The 26,845-nt window shown below is 35.4% G+C and overlaps 2 protein-coding genes across 3 annotated transcripts in view; both read right to left on the bottom strand.

Annotated features, from left to right (window-relative positions):
* Positions 1 to 26,845, bottom strand: part of LOC129949166 (excitatory amino acid transporter) — an 84,740-nt gene that overhangs the window by 6,526 nt on the left and 51,369 nt on the right. For both annotated transcript variants that reach the window (XM_056060450.1, XM_056060449.1), the window contains 3 exons: positions 14,506 to 14,839; positions 10,487 to 11,056; positions 10,058 to 10,387 (listed from right to left, as the gene is read on the bottom strand). In XM_056060450.1, coding sequence (XP_055916425.1) covers positions 10,058 to 10,387; positions 10,487 to 11,056; positions 14,506 to 14,839 — 1,234 coding nt within the window. The remainder of the gene's footprint in view (positions 1 to 10,057; positions 10,388 to 10,486; positions 11,057 to 14,505; positions 14,840 to 26,845) is intronic.
* Positions 5,013 to 6,069, bottom strand: LOC129949167 (uncharacterized). Its single transcript, XM_056060451.1, has 3 exons — positions 5,592 to 6,069; positions 5,328 to 5,528; positions 5,013 to 5,268 (listed from the first exon to the last, which is right to left on the bottom strand). Exons 1-3 carry the CDS (start codon positions 5,748 to 5,750, stop codon positions 5,050 to 5,052), a joined length of 579 nt encoding a protein of 192 aa, XP_055916426.1. The 5' UTR covers positions 5,751 to 6,069; the 3' UTR covers positions 5,013 to 5,049.

Genomic DNA, 26,845 nt, shown 5'->3' with positions numbered 1-26,845 from the left:
TACATTGTTCGGTGACATGAACCATGAGATCACCAGTGGACCTATTGCTACGAAAGCCGTATTGTCGGTCATTAAGAAGCTTTCGATCTTCGAGATATTTCTTGAGCTGTTAATTAATCAGCATTACCATGACCTTGGAAAGAAGGGACGTAAATGCAATCGGTAGGTAATTAGAAGTTGAGGAAGAATTGCCTTTTTTTCCGAATAGGCTCGACAAATGCGGGTTTCCATCTACTCGGAACGAAACCTGCCAAGTAGAACAGATAAAAAAGCTTACGCAGTGGTTTTGCCAGCTTGGAAGAACAGCTCTTCAGAACAATAGCGGAGATACCATCCGGAGACAGTATAAGAGCTTGTGCAGAAAAGTGTATTGAAATTGGATCATATGTTCTTGAGAAAATTCATAAACAAAATATCGGTTCAATGAAGGGGGGGTAACACTTCTTGAGCAATACAAAAATATTTGTTTTATATTGAAAGAAACCAGATTAAGAAAAAAATCTATCGGTTTGTTTTTGAGAAAATTCATATTTTCGATTTTTTATCAAAACAATGTATGGTGACTATTAATATTTTTAGTATTTGAAAAAATCCTAACTCGAATCGGCTTAGAACCTTAATTTCCAAATTTGAAGTCAATGTACCCAATGCTTTTGGCTGTCGGACGGAATCGGTGGACCCTATTTTTTCGACTTCTCTACAATCGTAATGTCAAGTTTGATTAAAATCTTGATTTCCAAATTTTTTACGAATGCAAAACTTGCCATATATACATAGTTCCTATGAGTCGCAAGTAAAATAAGATCGAATTGAGGACTAGTTTCAGGAACTTCATTTTATGCTAAGAAAATGCTGTTTTTTCAGAACATAACATAACATTGACGATTTCATATTCAAGGTTTCCTCTTACAAAAACTAAATATTTGCTTTTTCTCTCAGAAAAGATCTAACTAAAATAATTTAAAGTATTACCAAATTTTAAATCTTGTGAGTACCTTTAAGATTATTACAAAGATTTGAGTTGTTTTTTGACATACTAGGCGCTTTTCCGTAGTAACCGTAGCATGATGGTTAGTGAGTTGGACTGTCATGTCAGAGACCTTCGGTTAAATCCCTGCCTATGCCATCTAAAGTTTTTTTCCCATGAGTGCTGCCTCTGGCGAGGAACTGAAGGATTCTCCAAGAGTATTTCTTGTCATGAAAAGTGCTTTTTAAATAAGCCGTTCGGATTCGGCTTACAATTGTAGGTCCCCTCCATCCCTCACAACAGAACTCGCACCAAGAATGGTTGAGAGTTTTAAGTCAATAGGCCTTAGTTTTCAAAGAACTGTTGCGCCTAATTTATTTTAATAACCGCTTTTCTGGTAAGTTAAATTACTAAAAAATCTTTATAAAAAATCTTTGATAATACAAGTAAACGGTATAGGCTTTATGGCTCAAATGAACCTCCCTGGTGAAAATTATGAATTTGTGCGGCGCGATTGGAATATTATCAGCCCTATTATGGCTATCAACTATCAATTATTTGATAACTGATAACTTTTAACAATTTATTGATAATTTGGTATACGATTGTGAATAGGTTTTGTTTGGTGTTTGACGTTTGTCATTTGTGTTGAGCTCTTGTGTTTTGGTCTATAAATAATTTCGGCGGAATAATGTAAGTTGTCTTTTTTTTCTTAATAATATTTTATTTATTTAGGAGTAGAATAGTTAGCAACAGAAAACAAATAGAAAGGCTTGTGGAACTAATGGAGGAAAATCCTGAGGTTGCAAACGGCATTTGTGCTAAGCCAGTCCTAACCAAAAAATGGGAATACATCACTCTGCAACTGAGGAGGCTTGGTGCCTCCAGAACGCGGCTCAGCTAAGTATTGATATGTTCGATAGCCGTAATACCGAGTTTATCAATAAAGCTGTTCACAATAGATCTTTTAATTCACTATTTATCAAAAATATTGATAAATTGATCACCATTATACTGATTCATTAATTTTGTTTATAATTATCAACTAATATCAAATATAGTGTTGATATTTGATAACCATAATAGGGCTGTATGATTGTGAATGTGTTCTTGGCGCACTAATAGCACTTTCAGTCGCAAGTTGAAAAGCAATAAAATACAAATTTTAGTTTCATATATGTATAATAAATAAATTATTTAAAAAAATAAGGGAGGGTACCAAACAACGCAATAAGATTAGATGTGAAATCAAGTCTAAGCCTAAGAGTTCTAAGTTAACAGAAACGATCGTCATATTGGTAATGCAAAGGATTTAGGTGGAGGTGTTCTCATAGCGGTAAAAAAACATATTTCTCTTCTTCTGTATCTTTTCCATTTGAATTATCAATTGAACTGCTTTGTGTAAAGATAATGATACAGACTAAGACTTTTTTCATTTTAAACGTTTACATTCCTCCAAAAAGTTTGGAGTCTGTTTATAACGATCTCTCCTTAGCATTAGACTATATTATAAATTTGCCCAGCTCTGACACTTCTAGGTGATTTTCATTCTTTCTCTCTCCTTCTTCTTCACAAATGGAACTATCTCTTCTCGATAAAGTCCTTCTTACTGACTTACTGCAAACAAGCTGTATTAAAAACTCAAAAAATCGAATTCTCGATTTAGTCTTTTCTTCTGACGCTATTAGTACTCTTGTTCTAGAATCTAGATCAGGAATTACTAATATTGGCAAAAATCACCCCCCTTTGGACATTTTTTTTGACTTAAGTAATCACCTTACTAATTCTTTTGATTGCTTATATAATTTTGATTTCAGAAGAGTCAATTTCCAGCAGTTGTCTGAAGATTTCTGGAATTGCTGATACACTAGCATTTTCTAGCATTGACGAAGCAGTTTCAACTTTTTATAAGATCCTGAATTATTGTTTTGAAAAAACGTACCCATCAAGAAATCAAGAAATACAAACTTTAGCCATCCTTGGTACACGAAAGAATTGCGTTTATTGCGTAACAAAAGAAATAAGGCATGGAAAACGTATCTCAAAACTCTGTCTCCAGTCAACTTCTCTTTTTATGTTGAATTCTTTAACCAATTTAAATCTCTTTCTAATTTTTTATATGCTTGTTATGTTACTGATATGGGCACCTCTTTGAAAGAAAATCCTAAAAAATTTTGGAATTTTGTAAACTCAAAGAAAAAATCAGATGGCTTTCCAGTTAACTTCACTTACAAGAACCTTTCGTTAGATAAAACTTTTAATATCTGTAACGCTTTCGCAACGAATTTTCGTGAGTCATTTGTTACTAGCCCTCAAGAAGTTGATGAAGTATATTTTCATAATCTTCACCCATTTTCGCAAACTTTGTTGAAGAAGTCATTTCTAACACCAATTTTCAAGAAAGGTAACAAGTCGGATATAAGCAACTACAGGGCTTTTTTGCATTCCTAAAGTATTTGAACAAGTTGTTCGTGAAAGAGTAGCATATTTTAGTAAAAATATCATTTGCGAACAGCAACATGGTTTTGTGAAAAAAAGATCAACCGTTACTAAACTCCTCACATTCTCAAACATATGTTCAAACGCTTTAGAACAAGGTTATGAAGTTGACTGTGTATACACTGACTTTTCTAAAGCTTTTGCCCAACTTAGCCTCGGAATTATTTTATTTAAACTTAAGGCTCTTGGTTTTCCACCATTTTTCTTAGCTTGGATTAAGTCATACCTTGAAAACAGATCCTACGAGGTAAAATTTAGAAATCGTCCTTCTGAACCTTTTGTTGATCAATCTGGTGTTCCCCAGGGAAGCCATCTTGGCCCTGTCTATTAACGATGTACTCGTATCTTCATGTCTACGCTCAAGTGAACTTCTCATTTTTGCTGACGATATGAAGATTTTCAAAAGAATAAAGTCCAACCATGATCGTATTCTTTTACAAGCCGACATTGATAGTTTCACATTTTGGTGTGGGAAAAATAGCCTTTTACTCAACCCTTTAAAATGCCAGACTATAACTTTCTCTAAAAAACTAATCAGTAACGTATTTGACTACTGTATATCACAGCAAAAACTCTGTCGTGTCTCCACATTTAAAGATTTAGGTGTGCATTCCTGTTCCAACTTAGAGTTTACACATCACATTAATTTTATTGTTAATAAGGCAAGTTCTATGCTTGGTTTTCTAAAACGCTGGGCAAAGGAGTTCAATGTTCCCTATGGTACTGTGTCTTTGTATATTTGCCATGTTCGTCCTCATCTTGAATATGCTTCGCAGGTATGGACTCCTAGAAAACGTATTGAATCAATTCAATATAATTTCAGGTCTTCCTTTAAATGATCTCCTTATGATCTGCCTCCCTGTGAACATCGTTTTCTAATTCTTCCTTGTTATTTTTCATCAAATCATTAATGGTAAAATTGATGCACCTTATTTGCTTTCTCGTGTATATTTGAATCACCGAGGCGGAAATCATCACCTGCGTACATTTGATTTTATACATATAGTTATAGTAATCAAATTCCATTTCCCTTTAGCATTGTAATCTTATATTTTCAAGCTAATTCCAAGTTGCAATCGTGAGAAACAAAAGATAATTCAATTCCCACATTGCAACATGAAACATCAAAACATGTCAACTTAGCATTTTAAGAAAGAATTGTTATTTTCCATTTAATAAAGCTTCGGCAGTTTTAAACATTTACTCAAACTAAGAGGTCGACTTTCCTTTTATTTCTATATTGACTTCCATAGAACTAACTATGGGAAAAATGAAGCTTTAAGTTGAATGAGCATTTTTCATAACTTAAACTGACCATCGATAGATTTTAATTTAAATAAGGTGGAATTAAAATCATTTATCCTCTGATAGTAGTTTGACGCTTGCTATAAGCTAACTACTTTCTGATATTCAGAAGTGTAAAAAAAAGCCAGGGATACTATTTTTATGTATTTGTCTGTTCCAGAATTTTTATTATACTTTTCAAAATACTATTTTCTTTCAAAAGTCACGCTAGGGGAATAGACGGAGCGTTTAAAACAGAATATGAAAGATCTTTTAAGTTTTATTTCATTTTAAAAATATCAAAAAAAGTACAAACATCTTCTATAAAAACTTTCTGTTAAACAACATAGTTGCAGAAAATGAATTATGCGTAAAACATATATTAGACCTTCTTGAATCATATCGCTATAGCTTCCTTTCACTATGCCGAACAGATATCCGAGAAATGAAACAAACATCCTTGTTATTAACAAAAAGACATTTAATTCAATTGATCCTATGAGAGCATCTCGATTTTCCTTCAGTTAAAAAATTAAATTAAATTATAGTTATTACGAATTAAAAACAAAAATCTTACCATAACAATTACCCACAATAATTCGAAATTAGATAATATTGAAATTGATTTTGTTACCAAACTAATGTCATGGAAATTCAATTTGATTCCACAGAAATTGCATTCGTCACTTTTTAAATATTGATTACTGTTTTGATTTGTGCCAGTAGTTGTTGTTGGGGGTAAGTGACAGAGAGACAAAACTTCAATAAATTCTAAAACCTTTTAAAATTTAGTTGGTTATATAAATTCTTCGCATTACACAAACATAGAAAATATGCTCACCAGAAGGAAAACTGTTGAAAGGCAAACAAATAATTTGGTTGAACAACCCAGAAGGAACCATTGTGAGTTACATTTGTCCAATACCAGAGAATTTCGAACGAAATCATTCCAAGCGTTAAGATTTTCAGGAGCCCGACAAGGAATTCTGTCGCATAACATTTGAACACAATTTGGGTTGGCGTACGATTATATACGAGTATGTATGCAGTTTTTTTCTAGTTACAATTTATTTTTATTGAAAGTTGATATTTCAGTTAAATTTTGACAACATTATAATAGCAAACAAACATTTTTTTAAAAACTAGAAACTATAGTTCATAAGAAAATCTGTGAATTATTCATTTGAAAAAAGCTTCAATTTCCTCTTATTGCACTGATCGAAAAGGTTTCTTATGGAAAATAAAATTTTGCACTTTTTCAATGCGTTTTAGTGCCCTTAATCGAAATCCAACTTCTAAGGTTTTTGAGATGTATTAAGATTTGAAAAAACACGCATTTAATGCTTATTGGGGCAAGATTATTTTTTAATGTAGATTTGTTTCAATGAAATTCGTGAGTTTACAAAGTCTAAAATCATTTTCCTGAATACAAAATTAATATTCGAAAAATCTTCATAAGTTGTTAGATTTCACTGATCCTACAAAAGAAAAGAAATTCTATATGCTAAAACGGTTTTCATCAGAAAAAGGCAAAACGGTTTGAAAGTAAGTTTTGCTCTTTTAACGAATCTGTTCTCTAAACCAGTGTTTTTCATGTAATGGACCCTTTAGAACGAAGAAATATTTCGCGACCGACCAATCCAATGCCTTTTTTCCGTAACGTCGAACTTCGATAACTCGAATTTTGTTTAATTAAAATAATGTATCAGCAGTCTTAAGAGCTTTTCTTTCTTACGTTTTAACTTTGACATCTCGAACTATTTCGCTTATATATCTTGAATAAAAGTCTTGAAGGGCGGGATGGAAATGTCATCACTGCTAAAGACTAAATCCATGACAAAAACTACTTAGATTCATTTTCCTCGACACAATCTTTTGTTGAAGACGTCGGATGTGAGACAAATATCAAGGAATTTATACCTGGTATGAAAATGGTATTAGAAAAGTTTAGAGAAGAAATGTGTCATTACTTCTCAATGGAAAAGATATCGAAGAATATTGGGCCAAGGTGGATCTTTAGTCCGTAAATGTGTTAAAATTGGCAATCAAGCTCAAGGAAAGCCTGCTTGACCTATCTGCCGATGGAAAGCTGCAATTGGAATTTACGTCTTTCAATTTGGATACCTTTTGTTTAAAAAAGGAAATTAAAATATCCTGGATTAACATTACAGGCATTGAAGTGTTTGATTCCATTTGCCACCTCGTACCTATGCGAGTTGACATTTGCATCAATGGCCAAAAAAAATGACCCCCTAGGGGTCGCGACCCACACGTTGAAAAACGCTGCTCTTAACAAATCTATTGTATTAAGTTTTTTTTTAAATAATAAACGGACACTCAAGTTGTTTTTAATACCCTTAACATGTTTAAAGTATAAACACAGAGTGACCTTTAGGAAAATAGGGAAGTATTAAAGAAGAGATAAAGATGCTAATTGGTCTTAAAGTTTTGAATATCAAAATGATAGGGCAAAATAGAGCTGGGTAAAGCATTCCACATTCTCGATGTGCGGTTTAAAAAAGAATCTCTATACTTGACAGTACGTCCGAAATTGAGCTCAAGGTTAAACTGATGTGCATTCCTAGAAGTACGAGTATTACGGCTAAATTGTTTGAGGGAGAGAATGCAACACTGTTTATAAAAATATCGGTAGAACAACGAAAGGTATGAAACATTGCGGCGATGATCAACTGACGTAATTTTTTCGGTTAAAGTTCTATCGCCTATCATTTTCAAAGTTGATTAGTTTTCTGGATTCAAATGTCGCTCATGGATAGCGGCATCAGGGGTGGGTTACGCTTTAACGACAGGAGACAGCATTGAGTTTTCGAAGCATTAAATTCTACACGGTTTTTGATTCCCCATTGTACAATGCTATCGAGATCAGAATTTAATAAGCTTATCATACGCTGCCGTTGAAGTTCCAAATCTGAAGGACAAGGATGAAAATCTAAAAACGAATATGAAAAGCTGAGGGTACTGTCATCCGCGAAACAATTTAGTGGGCTAGAAGTTTCAGACAAAAAATCATTTATAAAAATAAGGAAAAGCGTCGGAGACAAAACGGAGGCCTGGGGCACACCAGCGCTTACTTTGTGAATATCAGATTTGAACCCGTGCAACACTACTTGAATTGAACGGTCCGAAAGGTAATTTCTAACCCAACGAAGAAGGGATTCTTCAATACCAAAAGCACGAATTTTCGATAAGAGAGAGAGATAAGAGAAATATCAAGTGCAATAATCGTACTTTCTCCAAAATGATGTAAAGATTTGTTTCACTGTTCCGCGAGATAAACCATGAGATCACCAGTGGACCTATTGCTACGGAAGCCGTATTGCCGGTCATTAAGAAGCTTCCGTTCTTCAAGATATTTCTTAAGCTGATAATTAATCATCGTTTCCATGACCTTAGAAAGAAGGGACGTGAGTGCTATTGGACGACAGTTAGAGGGGGAGGATGATGAGGGACAGGTTGTACCGTTTTCCATCCGCTCTTAAAGAGACCTGTAGATCAAGAAAGATGGAAAAGCTTACGCAGTGGTTTTGCCAGCGTTGAAGAACACCTCTTCAGAACAATAGGGGGAATACTATCCGTTCCAGCAGATTTGTGTATGTCAAGGTCTCTCAGTACTCTTGCAACTACACGAGTGCGAAAGAAGATTCATCCCATAGAATCCTTTAGGCTCCGAAGAACAGGAGGACTCACGACACTCTCCAGGAGCGGCGAATCAACAGCAAACTGTGCTGCAAGGAAATTATCTTTATCGATCGAGCCCACATAGGGAGTGTCATTGTGGCAAACGTTGGAACCGAGGATGACGTGGTGTTTCGTACGTTACAAGTCCTTCTAGCTTGTTTGAACTTATTCCGGTTTTCCTCAGTGGGTTTGGCTTTCTAAATCCTTACATCTCTGATCCTAATTATCTCTTTACAGCTCGAATCAAACCATGTATTTTTAGGTTTGATAAATTTTACCCTATTCGGGATAAAATTTCTCATTCCACAAAGAATTAGATTTGTAACCATATCTGCGCTGGAATCTACGTTATTATCGAGGAAGCATAGTGACCAATTAAAGTTCCTGAAGAATTTATTCAGACCGTCCAAGTTGGCTATCTCATATTGCCAAACGGTTTTCATAGGAGGTTTTTCTTTAACTGGGTTTTCATCAGCAAATTTTAACCATATGAAGTTAAAGTTTGTGTAAGAGCACAAACCATATTGTGGCTGTGGAAAAGAATAATGGCACTAAGCTATACCCATTTAGATTGAATTCCAAATGATCGGAATCTTCACCTATCTGAGTTCCACTTAATGCCAAAACAGCTGGCCTGTTTGTTGCTTAGGGACAAGATTCTCACAAGACGTGCACTGCGGGTGTGGTTTAATAATCCGCTCACTTTCACAGCTAGATAATTTCTCTTTAACCTAGCGTTTCTAAGACAAGTGAATCCGAATTTCTACTAGCGAAAACTACGGCCAAATTTATTAAGGTTGGTCGAGCGTCGCTTGGCAATATAATTGTGTCATCAGCATAATGCAAAAGATCTAGGTTCATCGTAAATTGGGTCTAAAAGAGAACAGCCTTGCAGAAAAATGTTGAACAACAATGGCCCAATATCGATTCCTGAGAAACACCTAAGTTTACGGGAAAAAATCTGTGTTTTCGGATCCTCTAAAAATTGATGTTCATCTATTTGCTAATAAAAAATAATATGAGCTTAAAGAGCCAATCCAGAAATTTCGAATAAATAAGTTTGTAAATAAGATCATGATGCCAAAGCGAATCAAAAGCTTTTCCAAGGTAAATATCTAAGCACTTTTTATTTCTCAGATTATGAATAGCCTCATCTAGTCATCTTTGAATAAGATCAGGTTGTGGTCTGTTGAGATTCCTATTTAAAGACCAAACTTTTTATTTGGAATGATATCTGTATCTTCACAGAATCTATTTAAAGGGCTGGCGAAAAAAGAAGTGAGATAGGCCTTAAGTAATTAACTTCTCTCGCAGCTTGAAGGAATGATCTGATTTTTTTTAAGACTTGACGATCCCGGTTAACCGTTATCTTTATAATTTTACCTATACATTGAATTTTTTAATGAAGATCACAGTATGCAGGATGGACTCTTTTAAGATACCGATGATGCTTTAATCTTTTAAGTTGTACATTAACTTGTGACTTTTTTACAATAAGAAATATAAAAAACACAATCAAAAATATACAATTTACTATGAGAAATAATAAATAAATAAATACATTTAAAAATACGAACTTAAAATAAATCTTGTATAAGCTATACTCACACAAACCAATCGACAGCAAACAACAAGGTAACATCTTGAACTGGAGCATCAATAGCCGATAGCACAACCAACAACAAAACTAATGCAGCACTGGGAACACTTGCCGAGCTCATCGAAGCAGCAGTTGCAGTCAAGAGGACCGTCACCAATTCCCCAAAGCCCAAAGTCATTCCACTCATCTGAGCTATAAATATCGAGGCAATGGATATAAACAGTGCTGTGCCATCCATGTTGATGTTGCACCCAATCGGAAGGACAAACCGAGTTATCCTTTGATCTACATGCAATTTGTCATTCATACAACGGAATGTAATGGGTAAAGCTGCAGCACTATATATTGGTCCGTCCATTGAAGATTTTCGAATAGAAATATGTTACAAAAAAAACACAAATCATATTTAACAATAATTAATAAATTATAATGCTTACGTTGATGCTGTTGCAAATGCGGTTAGCATCGCTTGAATGAGTCCACAGTAGAACTTGAACGGATTCCGACGCAAGAATACAAAATAGATAAGTTGCATTATAATAAACTGATAGAGGAAGACACCAATTGCCACAGTTATGATAAACCACATGAGTTGGGCCATCACCAAATTAAGATCGCTCACTCCAAGAATTTTCCCAGCAATCACCGAACTGATGCCAATTGGCGTTAGCCACATCACGCAGGTGACCATCTTCATCACAACCTCAAAAACAGCCGAAAAGAAATCTATCACAACTTGGCCCTTGCTGCCGATCGTACCCAGCAGGGTTCCAAAAACCAAACAGAAGAATACAATGCCCAGTGTATTGGTACCAGTTCGATATTGTACAACTCGAATGAGTTCTACTTCACCATTGCCAGATTGATCGCCAGCATTTTCATCGGCCATATCGGTGGAGGTCTCATTAAGGGTTTCATTGAAGCTTTGATGTATTGATGGTTTTGGGACATACACGGTGTGAGCTTGTTGGAACGCAGCTTGGAATAAATTATCCGGAAAAACATTTCTGTAAAGAAAGATTAAAAAAAAATTATTATAGTAAAATGGAATGATATTATTTTTAAGAAAATTGTAAAAAATATTGCCATTCAAGACGACACAAGCGTCAAAAGGTTTTTCTTTGTACAAAATTGTTGGAGGCATCAAGCGAGAGAGGGGGGGCATCTGTTTACACTAAGGCACCTCTCCTTATACAGATGGCAACGAAGAAATACCCGATATGGAGTCAACGGTGGCGTCTACAATTCCAGTAAGGTTGAACTACTTACTGAACACCTTATAGGCTTCTGCGACATATTCGGAGGTCAGGCCTATAAGTACCGGTTTATCCGGCAGTGAGATGACTTCCTGACCATGCAAAAATATCAGATACGGTGGAATTTACAGATGACGAACCACGCAAATAAAATAAGAACAACGAACTTCGGATCTGTACGTGGAATGTTAGATCCATTTACAGATCACGTGCAGCCAAACAAAAAATGGAAGCAAAAAAATGCTGCATCCAAGAAGTAAGACAGGAAGGACGGGGCAAACGTAAACTAGAAGATTGCGATGTACTCGTATACTACGGCGATTGCTAGACTCAGGCAAAAAGTCTTGAATTTCAAGTAAACGAGCACATTACGACAATCCGCATCAAGGCTTAATTCGCCAACGTAAGCCTAATATGAAAGCATGTCCCAACAGAGGAGAAAGACATATTCTTCGAGCTCTTGGACAAGACATATGAGCAGTGCCCTAGCTATGCCATTAAAATTGTCTTAGGAGATTTTAATGCCAAACTAGGAAGGGAAGACATCTTTGGTGGCACAATCGGGAGATACAGCCTGCACAACACCACCTCGGACAACGGATTCAGGCTGATCGATTTCGTTGTTTGGCGAGAGGTTTTGATATACAACTACAAGCATACAAAACGCCGCTGCACAGGAGGAATAGAGCTGCTCGCGAGCTCTACGAGCGGAAGAGGAGAGGGGAACACCAGCTTCTTAGATGGGAAAAAGAGAGCATGAGAAGCGTGCGATCGAGGAGATAAAGGGATATCACAACAGGAATGAGGTTCGTAAATTTTACCAAAAGATAAAAAAACCTCCCACGGATATCAGGCACGAACCGAACCCTTTATAGACCATCAGAAGAACATCGTAGTAGAACCGCAGTCGATGCTGGGAAAATATAAAGACCACTTCTCCAAATTATGTAACGGGATGACGAACCGAATTCCGCTGTATGGGAGATAGAAACACACAACCTAGGCGACGCAAATAAACAATTCCGCCTACCCGACCTTGACGAAGTGAAGATAGCTATATCTAAACTTAAGTCACACAAAGCTGCTGGAGCTGACGACATCACCGCCGAACTATTCAAAGCAGCAGGCGATGACTTGGTAAGGAGCATGCACCAACTCATCTGCAAAATATGGTCGGAAGAAAACATACCCGATGATTGGAATCTCAGCATAGTATGCCCGATACATAAGAAAGGAGATCCTCTAAATTGCGCCAACTACAGAGCCATCAGTCTCCTTAATATTGTATATAAGATCCTCTCTGCCTCCTTATCAGTGTGGCTTCACACCAGGAAAGTCCACTATCGACCAAATATTCACACTACGGCAGATCTTGAAAGAAACCCAGGAGCTTCAAATCGATACCCACCATCTCTTTATCAATTTCAAAACCGCATATGACAGCATCTATAGGGAAGAGCTCTACCGAGCAATGTCTCTGTGTTGGCATCCCTGTCAAACTTATCCGTTTGTGCAGAATGACGATGGAGAATGCAGGCTGCTCTATCAAGGTCGGAAAAGATCCCACCGATGCATTTGATGTCAAAAAAGGTTTTAGACAAGGCGATGCACTGTCATGCGACTTCTTTAACATCGTTCTGGAAAGAATTGTGCAAAACTCAATCGTCAACACTAGAGGCACAATCTTCTAAAGGTTCATTCAATTACTCGGATACGCAGATGATATTGGCCTAATTGGAAGATCAAAGCGTGATGTCAGTGGAGTGTTTTTTGAGCATTGCGACGGAAGCGAAAAAGATAAGTTAAGTGGTCAATGAGGGCAAGACCAAGAATATGCTGTCATTAAAAAAAAATAAATTGAACGATGACGTCTTGAACAAAACGTCACAAGGACTTTGTCAATCTGGACACAAGATAATGCCACACGTGCTTCAATTAAACGAAGAATAACTACAAATTGACGCTTCCTTGGGCTTAGAAGCAATTGAGTAGGAACGTTCTCTCTCGGGCATCTATAAGACACTCATCAGCCTGGTTTTCTTTTATAGCGCTGAAGCCATGGACCCTGTCAAAGAAAAATGAGAGCGACTAAACAGCAACACTGACCTGATTAAAAGAATAAAAGTCTAACGGCTCAGATGTCTGGCTCATGTAGAGGGAACGGACATTAATGTTACAGCCCGGAAAGTCTTCGAATCAAATCCCGAGGGACTGTGCAGTAGAGGAAGACTGCTTCAGGTAGAGCCCGCAAGTGGAAGAAGACCTCAACCACCTTAGAGTGTGAATCTGGAAACAGCTACGAGTAGCTAGAGACCGAGCTGGCTGGTGACGCATATTGGTTGAGCCCCAAGTTCTCCCCGGACTGTAGCGCCACCTTAAGTAAGTAAGTAATTTGCTCCGTAAGTTTTTGATCAACCATCAACCTTGAAGATCACGAGGAAAAGAACATTTGAAACCGTTCCTGTTCATTATGCTTCCTCACCAATCCCTAAATTCTTACGTAATACAATTTATCTCAAAATGTATTTAAAAAGGAGACATTAGTATAGACCTTTTTTACTATTCTGGATTATTTTCTATCCTTTTAATTTTAACAAAATTGCTACTTTATTTGTTAGTATCTTACATTTTAAAGTTATGAGATGATTTTAAATACTCTAGAAAATTTTTAGTTTGTATCTTTACAATTTTATTTCAGACGTATTCAAGCCGAAAGCTACGAGATCAATCATTTTGTACGCCCAAAATGTACACTCTTGAATTCTTATTCCGCATTGCCAAAATCTACGGAGCACATGTATTTTGTATTTTGTATTTGGAATTCAAACATATTCATCAAAAATTAAAGTCATATGTTCTTGAAAATCCTTAGGTTTCTATTTTTCAAAATTATATTTTCTTTTGTACAAAAGGGGTATGTCAGAAAAAAACAGATTGTTCTATTATTTTTGTTGGCATCCATGGGAAAAATTTTAAAGAGATTTAAAAGAGCGAAATCATTAAAATTTCCTCAACTTGACTGTGACAAATAATAAGACCGGAAGTCAGTCATATGAATTATGAATGTCGTTGAATGTTTCTTTTGTTTACAAAACAAAAAAAAACTAACAACAATAGATCCAATTCTATAACGATTCTGTTTGACTTGAACAGGTGTATACGAACATCGAAATATGTAAATAAATTTAATAATAAATTACCTTCCCAAATCCAAGAGACTGTCCAAGAGATTGGCTGCCTTATTGTCGGCAGAGCGATCAGCATTATTATGCATTCCCGGATCACCTGGATGAATGAGCATAACTAGTCCTATGCCGAGGAGTGCATTGAAGAACGATGTTGCTGCAAAGTACACCAAAGTCCTTAAGGCGATCTTTCCATTCATACGAGCGTTTAGACTGGCCGAACCAGCTATTAGACTCGATATGACAAGAGGAAGTATCATTAGCTTAAGAACCCGCATAAACAGCTCCCCGGGATATGAGATGAGCATGATGGAGTCGGCATGAAGTTTTAGTGGTCGCAAGCTGAATCCTGAAAATTAAATATAAAGTTTTGTTAAGAAGAATTAATTGAAGGAAATAAAAATAATAGTATACAAAATGTCTGGGAAGTCTTATGACCTTATCGGCACTTTTCCTAGTTTGTAATTCACGTGTTTTAAGTCTACTTTTCATACATATTATGCAAATCTTTTTATTTATTTCTTAACATAACTTTGAAATATCCTTGACAGCGTTATAGAACGTTCGTATTATGTTCTACCTATATTTCAGGACTTCGATTATAGTTAACCCCAAAGAGCTAGAATCTCTATAAGTAGCGTAATCAGATTCCTCCCACATAATTATTGTACACATTATCCTGTCATTTCAATTAGGATCTTGTTTATAAAGTACGTATCTGTGTGCACGATACATCTCTATACCGCCCACCCGCTGCCCCATCTATAAGTTGACTTGTTGCATACAAATGAGGGCATTAGTGCATTAGATTCGAATGATTCTGAGTTCAAAGTATAGCAAAGCATCCACATTATTATTATGGTTATGTCTATACATCTAGATACAGTATATTTGCATATTAACTTGTTTAGTTAGAAGCCTCTAGAAGAACCTACGTTATGTACCTATGTATATAGAATGTGTAAAGCTCATCAGGAAACCTTGATTTTATTTTTCAAGTTGTTTTCACATTATATCCCCTTTCGTTATAAGATTTTTAACACAACAGAAACAGAGTGGCATGTGGTTCAAAACAAGGGTCTACCTGTTGTTGGGTCTTGTTTAAAGCTCTATAGAGATGCTGCCGATGCCAACATCGTTCGTCCTTGTTGGTTGGTATGGTATGCCTTTTTAGATACCATTTGATATGCCATTTATTTTAAAATCCTATTGTTTGAAAGGGTATATGTATACTCTTTTATCTAAGAGATAGCTCAAGTGTAGCAACTTTACAAGGCATAAGTGTAGAATATGTTTTTAGCAGCAGCTTTTAACACAAGATGGAAACAAAATTGAGGTATTTTGTGTTCTTTTTTTTGTATAGATAGCTTCTAGAACAGTACCTAGGTAGGTGGCCATATCTACTCAAGTTATAGTTGTGTATAGTCAAATCCTATAAGAGAGACAACACTGCTTGCATCTTTTGAGATATTAGTTATTTTGGAATGCAAAATATATTTTATGAATTGCAATTTAAGTAAAAATATAAATAACATTGTGTTCCTATTATTTCTTCAATTTCTGAAAATTGCACGAAGTAATTACGTCAAAGATAAAGTCTATGCCAATTCTCCAAAGTCTATATAAGATTTTAAAGATGAAATTCGTGAACTTATTTTGATGGAACATAAGTAAACTAATAGCGTGGATCTTATCTTACCAACAAACGTTTTGAGTTATCTTCTTTTAATGGCAGTTGCATTGAGGTTTACATGTACGAAGAAGATTACCAAATTTTAGTGCCCGCACAATTTTAAAACTGAAGTTATCAACATAATTTCATCAATTTAATTAATATTATTATTAATTTCCCACAAGAAGTGCGATTCATCATCATCAGGTCCTCTAACCCCGTACGGGGAATAGGGCGTCAACAAAACGTCTCCATCCTTCTCGATCTGCAGCTAGATACCTTAACTGTGGCCACGACTTTCTCTGGGAGTTAGCTTCCAATAGCACTGTAGATTTCCAAGTTGTTCTTGGTCTTCCAACCCACCGTGACCCCTGAGGATTCCATTCAAAGGACTGCTTCGCAATATTATCGTTTGGTTTCCTCAGTGTGTGACCAATCCATTGCTATTTGCGCTTTCTGATGTCGATTTCCAAGCGGCTCTGGCTTGTCATATCTAACCACAATTCCTGGTTAGATATTGTTTGTGGCCAGCGAATTTTAAGGATGTGACGCAGACAGCGGTTCACAAAAGCCTGCGATTTTCTCGCGATGGTGGCCGACACTTTCTATGTTTCACAAGCGTATAATAGCACGGATTTCACATTGGATTCGAAGAATCTCAATTTATTGCATTAGGAGACTTAACTGGATTTCCATATTTGGGACAGAATACCAAAGGCAACGCGAGCTTAATTTATTCTACTTTTTACGTCCAGATCCATACCACCATTTGCTGATACAATACTTCCGAGGTAATTAAATTGTTCGACCTCTTCAACAGGCGTGTCATGCAGAATAATACGATGTTGTGTTGGGGTGCCTGTTAGCATTATTTTTGTCTTTTTGCTATTTATTTTAAGGCCGTACGATTTTCCTTTTACCCGTAAAGTTTGACACATCTCGTTCTCCCACTAATGTTATTTGCCATGAGACATATATCGGCGGCATAGTCTAAATGGCTAAGCCTTTTAAACGTTCTCCATTGAATACCTTGCCTCTCAGTTGTACCGACGCTGGCCGTCAGAACATCATCTATCGTCAGCAGAAAAAGAATTGGCGATAAAACATCCCCTTGTCTCACACCCTGATGCACTTGGAAAGAGTCGGATAGCTAACCATTATGCAACACGAAACACCTTGCATTGTTGTATGACTCCTTTATAATGGCAACAATTTTTGGCGGTATTCCTCTCCCAAGCAGTGATCTCCATATACATTCTCGGTTAACTCGGTCAAAGGCCTTCTCAAAATCTACAAACATGAGGTTTAGCGGTGTTTGAAATTCAGCAGACTACTCACGAACAATGCGTAAGGTGTTGATATGGTCAACGCACGACCGACCACTGCTGAAGCCAGCCAGATTCCTCTTGAGTGTAGTCTTAATTCTAGCCTTTATCCGTTCGAGGATTAAAGTTGCCATTAGCTTTGGCAAAACAAACAAAACGGTAATACCACGCCAATTGTTTTGGCACCTTGACAATCACTCCATCCTTCCATTCCCTGGGATAGGTTTCGTTTTCCCAAACAGTTTGTATAAGCGGATGCAAGATACTAGCTGCTGTGGCGGGATCAGTTTTCAGGAATTCCACTTTGTTGTTTTTGAGGAGATTAATTGCTGTTTCAATTTCCGCTACTGAAGGGGGTTCGATGTCAATACACCTGCAGGATCTACGAATCTCGTTAAGTTGGGGCACTTCAGCACTCTGTTCAACGGGGTCCTCATTTAACAGGGCACAAATGTGATTCCTTCCACCTGTGAAGTTGATCTTCAATTGATACCAATAGTCTCCCATCCACATCCATTACAGGATGATTGTTGTTACTTTTTTCCGACGACTTCTTTGGCTATTTGGTACAATTCTCGGATATCTCCTCTTCTTGCAGCGTTTTCAGCATTATCAGTGATTCTATCTATCCTCACCCTCCTCACACGTCTCAGCTTCAACGATTTACGAAGCTCGATTTTTTCCCAGGTGTCTTGGGATATCCAAGAGTCACTGAATCTCGTACGCCTAGGTACAGTCTCGGATCCAGCTTCCATAAAAACACTTTTAATTTCACCGCTCATCTCGTCAACATCTGAGTCAACACTCACATTTAATGACGAAGCTCTGTAGTTAAGGGTGTTGATGTAGCTACGACTTATGTTAGGATAACTTAAAGCATTTGTATTGAATTTTGGATTTCTTGGTGCATTCTGCGATTGTGTTGATACAGCAGCGGTTTTTATTTTGAGACTCATGACAACCAAATGGTGGTTGCTTCCCACATATCATTTCTTATATTTCGGACATCACACATAGACTTCCTCCATATCGCTGCTAATTCACTATGGGAAATCAGAAGCCTTTTGTAGCCGCCCATTCTGGAATACAGACGCTACTTGCTGCTACCGTTGGCCTTCTTTAAAAGCTCATCCGCCACCATACTTCCATGCCGTTGACCGCAAACTGCAGTTCCTCCGCCTTTAGGGAGATTTTCTTCAACCCAGAGACAAGTCAGTGCCTCGTCCAGCAAATTTGGGTTGGCTGCTTATTCCGGCAGTTGTTCGGTCCCCTTGTGCGTTATCGTTATCCGCTCTCTATCGCGAAGAGGTGCACATAGAGATTTCCTTTCATTGAGTCTAGGGCCACCGAAGTAGCGTTACTTAGAGCTCTCCAGTACTTTAGAGAAGTTCGATTACAATAACTTTTTTTGATTTGTCAAATTGAAAATTTTGACCTTTTTGGACGTTAAAAATTCCCTACAACATAAACTAATGGTTTTTAAAAAGAAAGCTCTAAGTAGGTAGGTTTCAACTATTCGTCCATACGTCTTTACATAATAACGTTCGGATTACCTTTTTTTCCGAAATCTGAGGAATTAATATTGATATTAAAATATAAAACAAGCGGTTTTTAAACCAATCCGTTCAATGCTTTTATTTGTTTTTATCAATTTAAAAAAGGTTAACAATTTATCTGACTTCAAAACCATTTTCAGGAAATTTGCATTGAAAAATTTGACACATCCATTCCACACATATAATACGCAGTATTGTGGAAAGCAACATAAGGCCTTCTTCTACTTTCACTTTTTTCAATTCCGCACCCGTAACTGAGGATTGAAAATGTTAATGCGTGTTTTAAAAGAGGTGTAATATTTCAAAGCCCACAAATTTCGAAGTACACCATAGACTTCTCCAACACCAGAATTGATGTGCATTTTCCAGGACAGTGTACTATTAAATAGCATACCAAGATTTTTGGCAGTAGAAACGTACAGAATGTTGGAGTTGTTTAAGTACAAGTTGGGAAAATCATCTTAATTCCAGGTTGTTCTGCTTACGATAATGCACTTCATTTCAGTGTTTGTACAATCTTCAATCAGTCCCAAAGGTTAGCTTTCATATAGCTTAACATCATCCGTATACATTTGAATTGAGTAGCAAGCGATTCTTGAGAGAAAAAGAAGAGGACTTAACATTGAACACTGAGAAACTCCTCTAATGATTGGTGAGAATTTCGAAATTGTATTTCCAACTAAACTGTGATTAAAGGCTGTAGATTGCTGACAAATTCAAGAAATACCATATTCTAAGCGAGAGTTAGCTAATGCATAATAGATAGATGTTAGTGGGTTTCCTGATACTATTTTTCGCAAAAGAAATATTTTGTTTTTACACTCATAATGTGGACTTCCAGTTTAGTTTTGAGTCTAGTATTATGCTAAGGTATTTAAATTCTGTCACACATTCAAGTGACATGAAAGAAACGGTACAACTAGAATGATTACCGCCTGCGCCATGAAGACAAACATTTTCAATAGAAATCTCATTTAACAAGTAAAAGTACATAATCTTGGATTTGCTACACAGCACCATCTGATGATACTTAAACCAGTTTGCCAAAATAGATATATCGCTATTCATCGAGCCATTTATTCTATCAACAGAAGGAGCAGCTTACGAAAGGGCTAAGTCATCAACAAAAGCAACCATATTTCCTCTCAAAGGCAACTGAAAAGTTGAAATTAAAAATTGAATTTATATACAAAAATAAAAAGTAAAGGCCCAAGCACTGACATTTGGGGGACGCCTACACATGAACTAGTGATCGAATCAATCATAGTTGTACCAATTCGCACATGCTGGAACCTATTTTGAAGATAGGATGAGAACCAATTAAAAAAGTTACTTCTGAATCCATATCTGTAAAGTTTATTTAAAAGAAGTTTATGATCTACTAAGTCAAATGTCAAATCAAGAAACAGAGCACCAGATTTATTTGATTTATCGAGTTCATTATTGATGCTTTCCAAGAAAGCCACTACTGCATCTTCGGTAGACTTACCCTTAATGAATCCAAATTGCAAAGACCTGAGAATTCTATATTTACCAAGAAACTTAAGCATTCGACTTAAGAGACAAAACCCTCTTAACTATTTCTGTGCACCCCTTATTTTTTAAACTCTTACTGCCAATGCTTCTACAATATACAAATAATAGATTTCATTTAATTGTTTCGACAAGTGAGTTTCCAACTGAGTGACTAAGCTGTACTAGTGTGATGGTTTAAGGCCAATATCTGTCCAACCTTTTCCATCAAAAGTTTTTGAAAAAATCATCCAAAGTAAAATACTTAGATATCTTACCCATCAAAATTTATTAACTCCCAAGCAGTCCGACTTCCGTAACAAAAATAGTTGTGTTACAGCTTTAAAAAGTGTCACAGAGGATATTCGAAAGGTCGTCGATTTTCAGTATCTAACATTTTTAATGCTTTTGAACTTTTTTAAAGGCTTTTAGTATGCCAAAGTCTTAAGCTCGTTTTACTTTACTTAACCAATAGATTACAAGCTGTCAAGCTCAATGAAGCTTTTTCCGAATTTTTATTAAATAATGGTGAAGTATCACAAGGATCTACAATCGTTCCTCTTATTTTTTTAAATTTGTGTCAAACTTACTGATGATGTCATGAAAAAAATATATAAGCTAAACTGTGGTTTCGCTGTATTTCGTATTTTTCTGACTACTTGATTACGCAGTCAGCGAAATATAATATGATGAATTTCTAATCGATAACGATAAGTTATAAGTCTACGAATATCGTTGGTAAACCGTAGGACGTTCATCGTATTGAATAGTTTGAGTTCTCAGTGGTTTTACATAAATTAGTAATATTGTTGTCAAGAAACTCGATGTTTTCATCTGGGGAAATCTCAAAGTAAATCTGTTCCTAAAAAACACTTCGAGTACTAAGTTCTGAGCCAGAATAGTCGATGTGCGTAAAATCTCGGTATTCATACGAATCAGCATTTGGCGGACTTTCTTGATAGTAATAAAAGGTCATATAAATGAGGATCATAGAAGAAAATCGTTCAAATTGCTAACGAAGAAAACGTCTAAAAGTTTTTGTGCATCCCTATGAAAATGTGTTGCCATTGAAATATTAACCTTGTATTTTTAAACAAAATCATGTTCTTGAATTTTATTTTATTCTAAATTCAATATTGATGAAGACATACGGAGAAGGTAGCTTACATATTAATTTATTTAAATTCGTTAAATATTAACAATACTTATTCATAGTACTAATAATCTAAATTAATGCATTTCAGATGATCATTTATAGACTGTATACAAAAGTAAAATGTATTCAATATTGAAATTAATCTATTAAGGGGACCATAGTTTACTTGTATGACTAAAACTAAAATTTAACTGACTTAGAACTGATGGAAATTCCAACCAAAAAAACAAAATTGCAGGTCGAAGCCTTTGATAGTATGGGGGAAGTGTATGTTCATTTTAAGAAAACGAAGTCAAAAACGCATAAATCTTCTCTAAATTGCTTCAAGTCTTTTTATATGAATGGAGTAATAAGGTGACCACACTACACATCTATATTCAAGTATTGGTCTTACAAATGAAACAAAGAGAAGCTTAAGAACGTTAGGGTCACTGAAATCCAACCGAATCTCTTTATGAATCGTATGTTGCTTTAATGCTCATCAAGAGTTAACTTGGGATCAAGAATAACCCCTTAATCAGAAAACGCAGAAACTTTACTTAAATGAGATGTATTAAACGTATAATTAAAATCAAAGGCAATATTTGCGTGTAAAACTCATGGTTTTACACTTGTCAACATGAAAATCGAGACAATTTGTATTGCACCATTCCCTAAATATTAAAAAGTCTTATTGTAAAAGTTATTAGCTAGTAAAAAGTTTATTTTATACTTTAAAATAGCGTTACGACATTCAAATCAAGAAATTTATAAATAAAATAAATACAATTGGACTTAAATGGCATCTCTGAGGGATGTCAGAATTGACAACAAATTTACACGAATACTCATTACAAAATACAACACTATAATTTCTATTTTTTAATCCATACGCTCATGACTTGTTGAAGATGAATTTGACAAATAATTAGGGTAGTCACTAGTTATCTTTTTACAATTTAAGAATTTCCTGAAATTGCATATATTAGATTTGAGGTCACTTTCTGTTTTAGTAATATAAATATATAAAAAATAAACAAAATTCAAATACTCTGTATTATTAGTCGTTTTAGAATTAAAAAAGTATTACAATTTTCATCAGCTTTTCTTCTATTATATTTTACCCAGGCTTTGTTTCTTTTATTAACTTCAGATAGGAAGTTGTTGTAATGAGTCCGATTTGTCAAATTAAAGCTTTTGCCATTTCTCGACCTTTCAGAGTCCCTATAGTCGAAATAAAAGATTTTTAGAAAAATGTCTGTGTGTGCGTGTGTATGTACGTTCGTACGTCCGTACGTTTGCGACGTTTTTTTTGTCGTCCATAGCTCAGGAACCAGAAGAGATATCGACTTCAAATAAATTTTGTTATACATGTAATAAGGCAGAAAGATGCAAAAAGAGCTCTCAAGAAAATTGTGTGGGTGTGTTTTGTTACCATAGCAGTTTTAAAAAACGTTGAATTTTTTTGTTAACCCAAAATATCTTATGAACCAAAAATTTGAATGAAATTTTATATTAAATATTTTAACGTGATAGCAAACAAGTATATTTATAAAAAAATAAACTCAACAGAACTGAAAACGAAATTTCTCACCTCGAAAATCTTACGACTAAAATATGATTTTATCTCATACATCAGAAGATGAGTGATACTAACTAGACGTGCGCGAGTTAGCATCCGAATAAAGTTTTTTTTTCTTAGCCTCTAAATTACTTGCCAAGACTTAAAAATTAGTACAAAACAACTATTTTGTTTTTCTTCAAATTGGACTGTGAAAATAAATCCAAAAAACATATTTTATATTCTTTTTATTGAATTTTTGTGTGGCTTTTTCTTGTTATTCGTAGTTCATAATTTCTTTGTTCTCAGTGCTCAAATACGTTCATATAACTTGAGTGAATCTTGAAACATACACTATAAACCTTTACATAAACAATCATAACCTCTAACATGTCTACAAGTCGCAAAATTAAAGTGACAAGCAAAATCGTAAATACACCACCAAAAGGTACGCCGCTATCATCACCAGCACTGAAACAAAAAACTATTGACAACACAGGAGAAATATGGACCAAATTGGAGGAGGCTTTTCTCAAACAAAGTGAGTCTATCACATCTTCTCTTACCTTAAGAATTGCTGAATCTGAAGAGCGATTATCAAAAAAAATTAATGCTGACATAGCCACACTCAAATCATCGTTTGAAGAGATGAACAAAAGAATAAATACTATTGAAACTCAATTAAACGATCTACGCACTATTAAACACGAAAATGATAAACTTAAAGAACAGCTTAAACAACAAAAAGAAGCCGTAATTAAGATGATGGAACGTATGGAAGAAACTGAGGAAAAATTCCAACAAAAAGAAATTTGTAGTGATGCACTAATACAAGGTGTTCCTTTCTTACCGACGGAAAATCTTAAATCTATGTTTGATCACTTATGTGGTCAAGTCTTTGAATTTCAAGCACCTTCACTAAAAAGCATTTTCCGCCTTAAACCGAACAAAAATAATAACACACATGCACCGATTGTTGTTAAATTTTTTTCTCCAATTGACAAGAGCACCGTATTGCGATCGTTAGCTAACTACCGATCAAAAACAAAACAACCACTACGTCTTCGAGATCTTGGTTTCAATGACAACAACAACTCTGCAGTTTTCATTCATGAATGCTTAACTGTGAAAAATCGTTCTCTGTTACAATACGCACTTAAACTAAAGAGAGATGATAAACTTTTTTCTGTTTACACATTGCGTGGACTTGTCCATGTAAAAAAAAACCCAAAATGCGAAACCAATTGTAATCACTAATGCTGAGAACCTAACCACTGCTGCTGCTGCTGACCCGACGACAACAGATGCAACTAATCTCAACTGAGAAGAAGAAAACATAAACAAACCTTTATCATTATTGATTTATTGATTATTTATCTACTTATTTTAGCTTTGATCTTACGTTTTTTTTTTAATTAGTTTTTTTTTGTTCTCTTATCTTGTTTTGCTTTCAGTTTATAGTAAATACTTTTTCATTTAGGTACACTTTTAATTAATTAATATATGTAATTTTCTTTTTGTTATTGATTAGTATGTATTTAATAATAGTTATTATCCACCTTTTTCGTAATACCTTACACACAAATTTGCATAATTTTTTAAATCATCTTGTTATCATCGGTTTTGAATCTTTGCTATTTGTCTGGTCAAGTCTTATGGGTGCTGTTTCCTGCCTTCCTTATTTTATGGTGAGCTTTATTAGCCACCGATTATTTGTAATTCATAAAAATGGTTGGCCTTGATAAAGTTAATAATGGGAATTCTACAACCGCTGATAATTATAATAATTATAACTCCCGTTTAATGATCGATATTTTGTGTGGTCAGTGTACAGGTCTACAGGTCTGCTCCTTAAATGCTCAGAGCTTAGTCCCAAAAATTGATGAATTCAGGTATCTATTTGCAGCTTCTAAGGTAGATATCGTATGTGTGACGGAAACATGGTTTTACCCTGAATTAAATGACTCATTGTGTGATGTAAAAGGATTTAAATTATTTAGACGGGATAGAGTGGGGCGTATTGGAGGTGGAGTGGCCATTTATGCACGTAGTGGGCTAAAGCCAAAATTTGTATGTGAATCCCTTTCTGGTAGTTACATTGATTTTATATTTATTGAAATAACATGTAAAGATAATAAGATTCTACTAGGTTCAGCATATAGACCAAATAAACACATTGATACAACACCATTACTGACCAAATTGGATGAATTGGCCCATATTTCGCCTTATATTATTTTAAGTGGAGATTTTAACAGCAACCTTCTTTTAGAATCTACTTTTTCTGATGACATGAAAGCTCTAAACTTACATCCAGTAAACACATCCACTCCTACTCACTTTACTAAGGACACAAGTAGCCTTCTTGATGTATTTTTTGTTAGCGAATTGAGCAAAGTTCTTCACTTTAACCAACTTTCTGCATCCTGTTTTTCACACCATGACTTATTGCACTTAACTTACCAGTGCAAACCTCTTGTTTCAAGCAGCAGTTATTGCTTTAGAGACTTTAAAAGCATTAATTATAACCAACTAGAAAATGACTTAAGATCGGTTGAATGGTCTCGAGTTTTCTTTATGGAGTCTGTCGACGACCAAGTTTCTTTTATTGAAGGAAACCTTAGCTCTCTTTTCAATATTCATGTTCCCTACAAAACAAAAATCTTTAAATGCAATGACCTTTCTTGGTTCAACAACAAAATTAAAGTTTTAATAAATAAGCGCAATCTTGCTTACAAAGTTTGGAAACGTTTTAGACTCGACGAACTTCATAAGGTCTACACTGACTTAAGAAATAAAGCTGTTCTTGAGATTAGGGAAGCTAAGAGACGTTTCTATGCTCCTCGACTCAACCCTTCATTAGCCGGTCATAGACTTTGGAAAAATTTAAAAGAAATTGGTGTTGGTAAGCACATTAACAATGTTTCTACTATCATTGATTGTGATGAGTTGAATACCAATTTCACATCCCTATCATCATTTGAGTTTAATGATAGCGCAGACTTTTCTGAACATTTAGAAACCGACATCTGCTCTACAAGGGACTTTAGCTTCTCTGCAATTGATGATGAAGTCGTTCTAAAAACCTGTTTATCTATTAAATCAAACTCAATAGCATTTGACGAAATCCATCCATTGTTTGTGAAGGCAACTCTACCGATTACATTGAGATACATAACACATCTTTTCAACACTATTATCATGACTGGGGTTTTTCCTATTGTCTGGAAACGTGTTAAAATTGTTCCTGTTCCAAAAACCCGAAATGAGTATCGGCCAATAGCCATATTGCCATATTTATCGAAAGTTTTTGAAAAAATTATGAACACGCAAATGCGGCAATATCTAAAACGTAACAACATGCTATGTCCCAATCAATTCGGTTTCCGTCCCAAACACAGTTGCACTACTGCCCTTATAAATGTGGTCGAGGAAATTAGAGAAAGTATAGATAAGAATTTTGTGTCTTTTCTCACTCTTTTGGATTTTTCCAAAGCCTTTGACACTGTTAACCACCGTAATTTATGCGTCAAATTAAGGGATGAGTTTCAATTCACGTCATCATCAGTGAGACTCATTTTCTCATATCTTAGT

This window comes from Eupeodes corollae, chromosome 3 (assembly GCF_945859685.1).
Source record: "Eupeodes corollae chromosome 3, idEupCoro1.1, whole genome shotgun sequence".
In the NCBI taxonomy this organism is placed as follows: domain Eukaryota; kingdom Metazoa; phylum Arthropoda; class Insecta; order Diptera; family Syrphidae; genus Eupeodes; species Eupeodes corollae.
This window is presented reverse-complemented; position numbering and strand designations above follow the sequence as displayed.

Bases quoted from the DNA above. Each gene is read 5' to 3' on its own strand.
- LOC129949167 (XM_056060451.1), bottom strand. From the start codon at position 5,750: ATGTTATGCGACAGAATTCCTTGTCGGGCTCCTGAAAATCTTAACGCT. The intron at 5,529-5,591 runs GTGAGCATATTT...AAATTTTAAAAG, and splicing joins TTTCAACAGTTTTCCTTCTG to GTTTTAGAATTTATTGAAGT. The intron at 5,269-5,327 runs GTAAGATTTTTG...TTTTAACTGAAG, and splicing joins TATTGTGGGTAATTGTTATG to GAAAATCGAGATGCTCTCAT.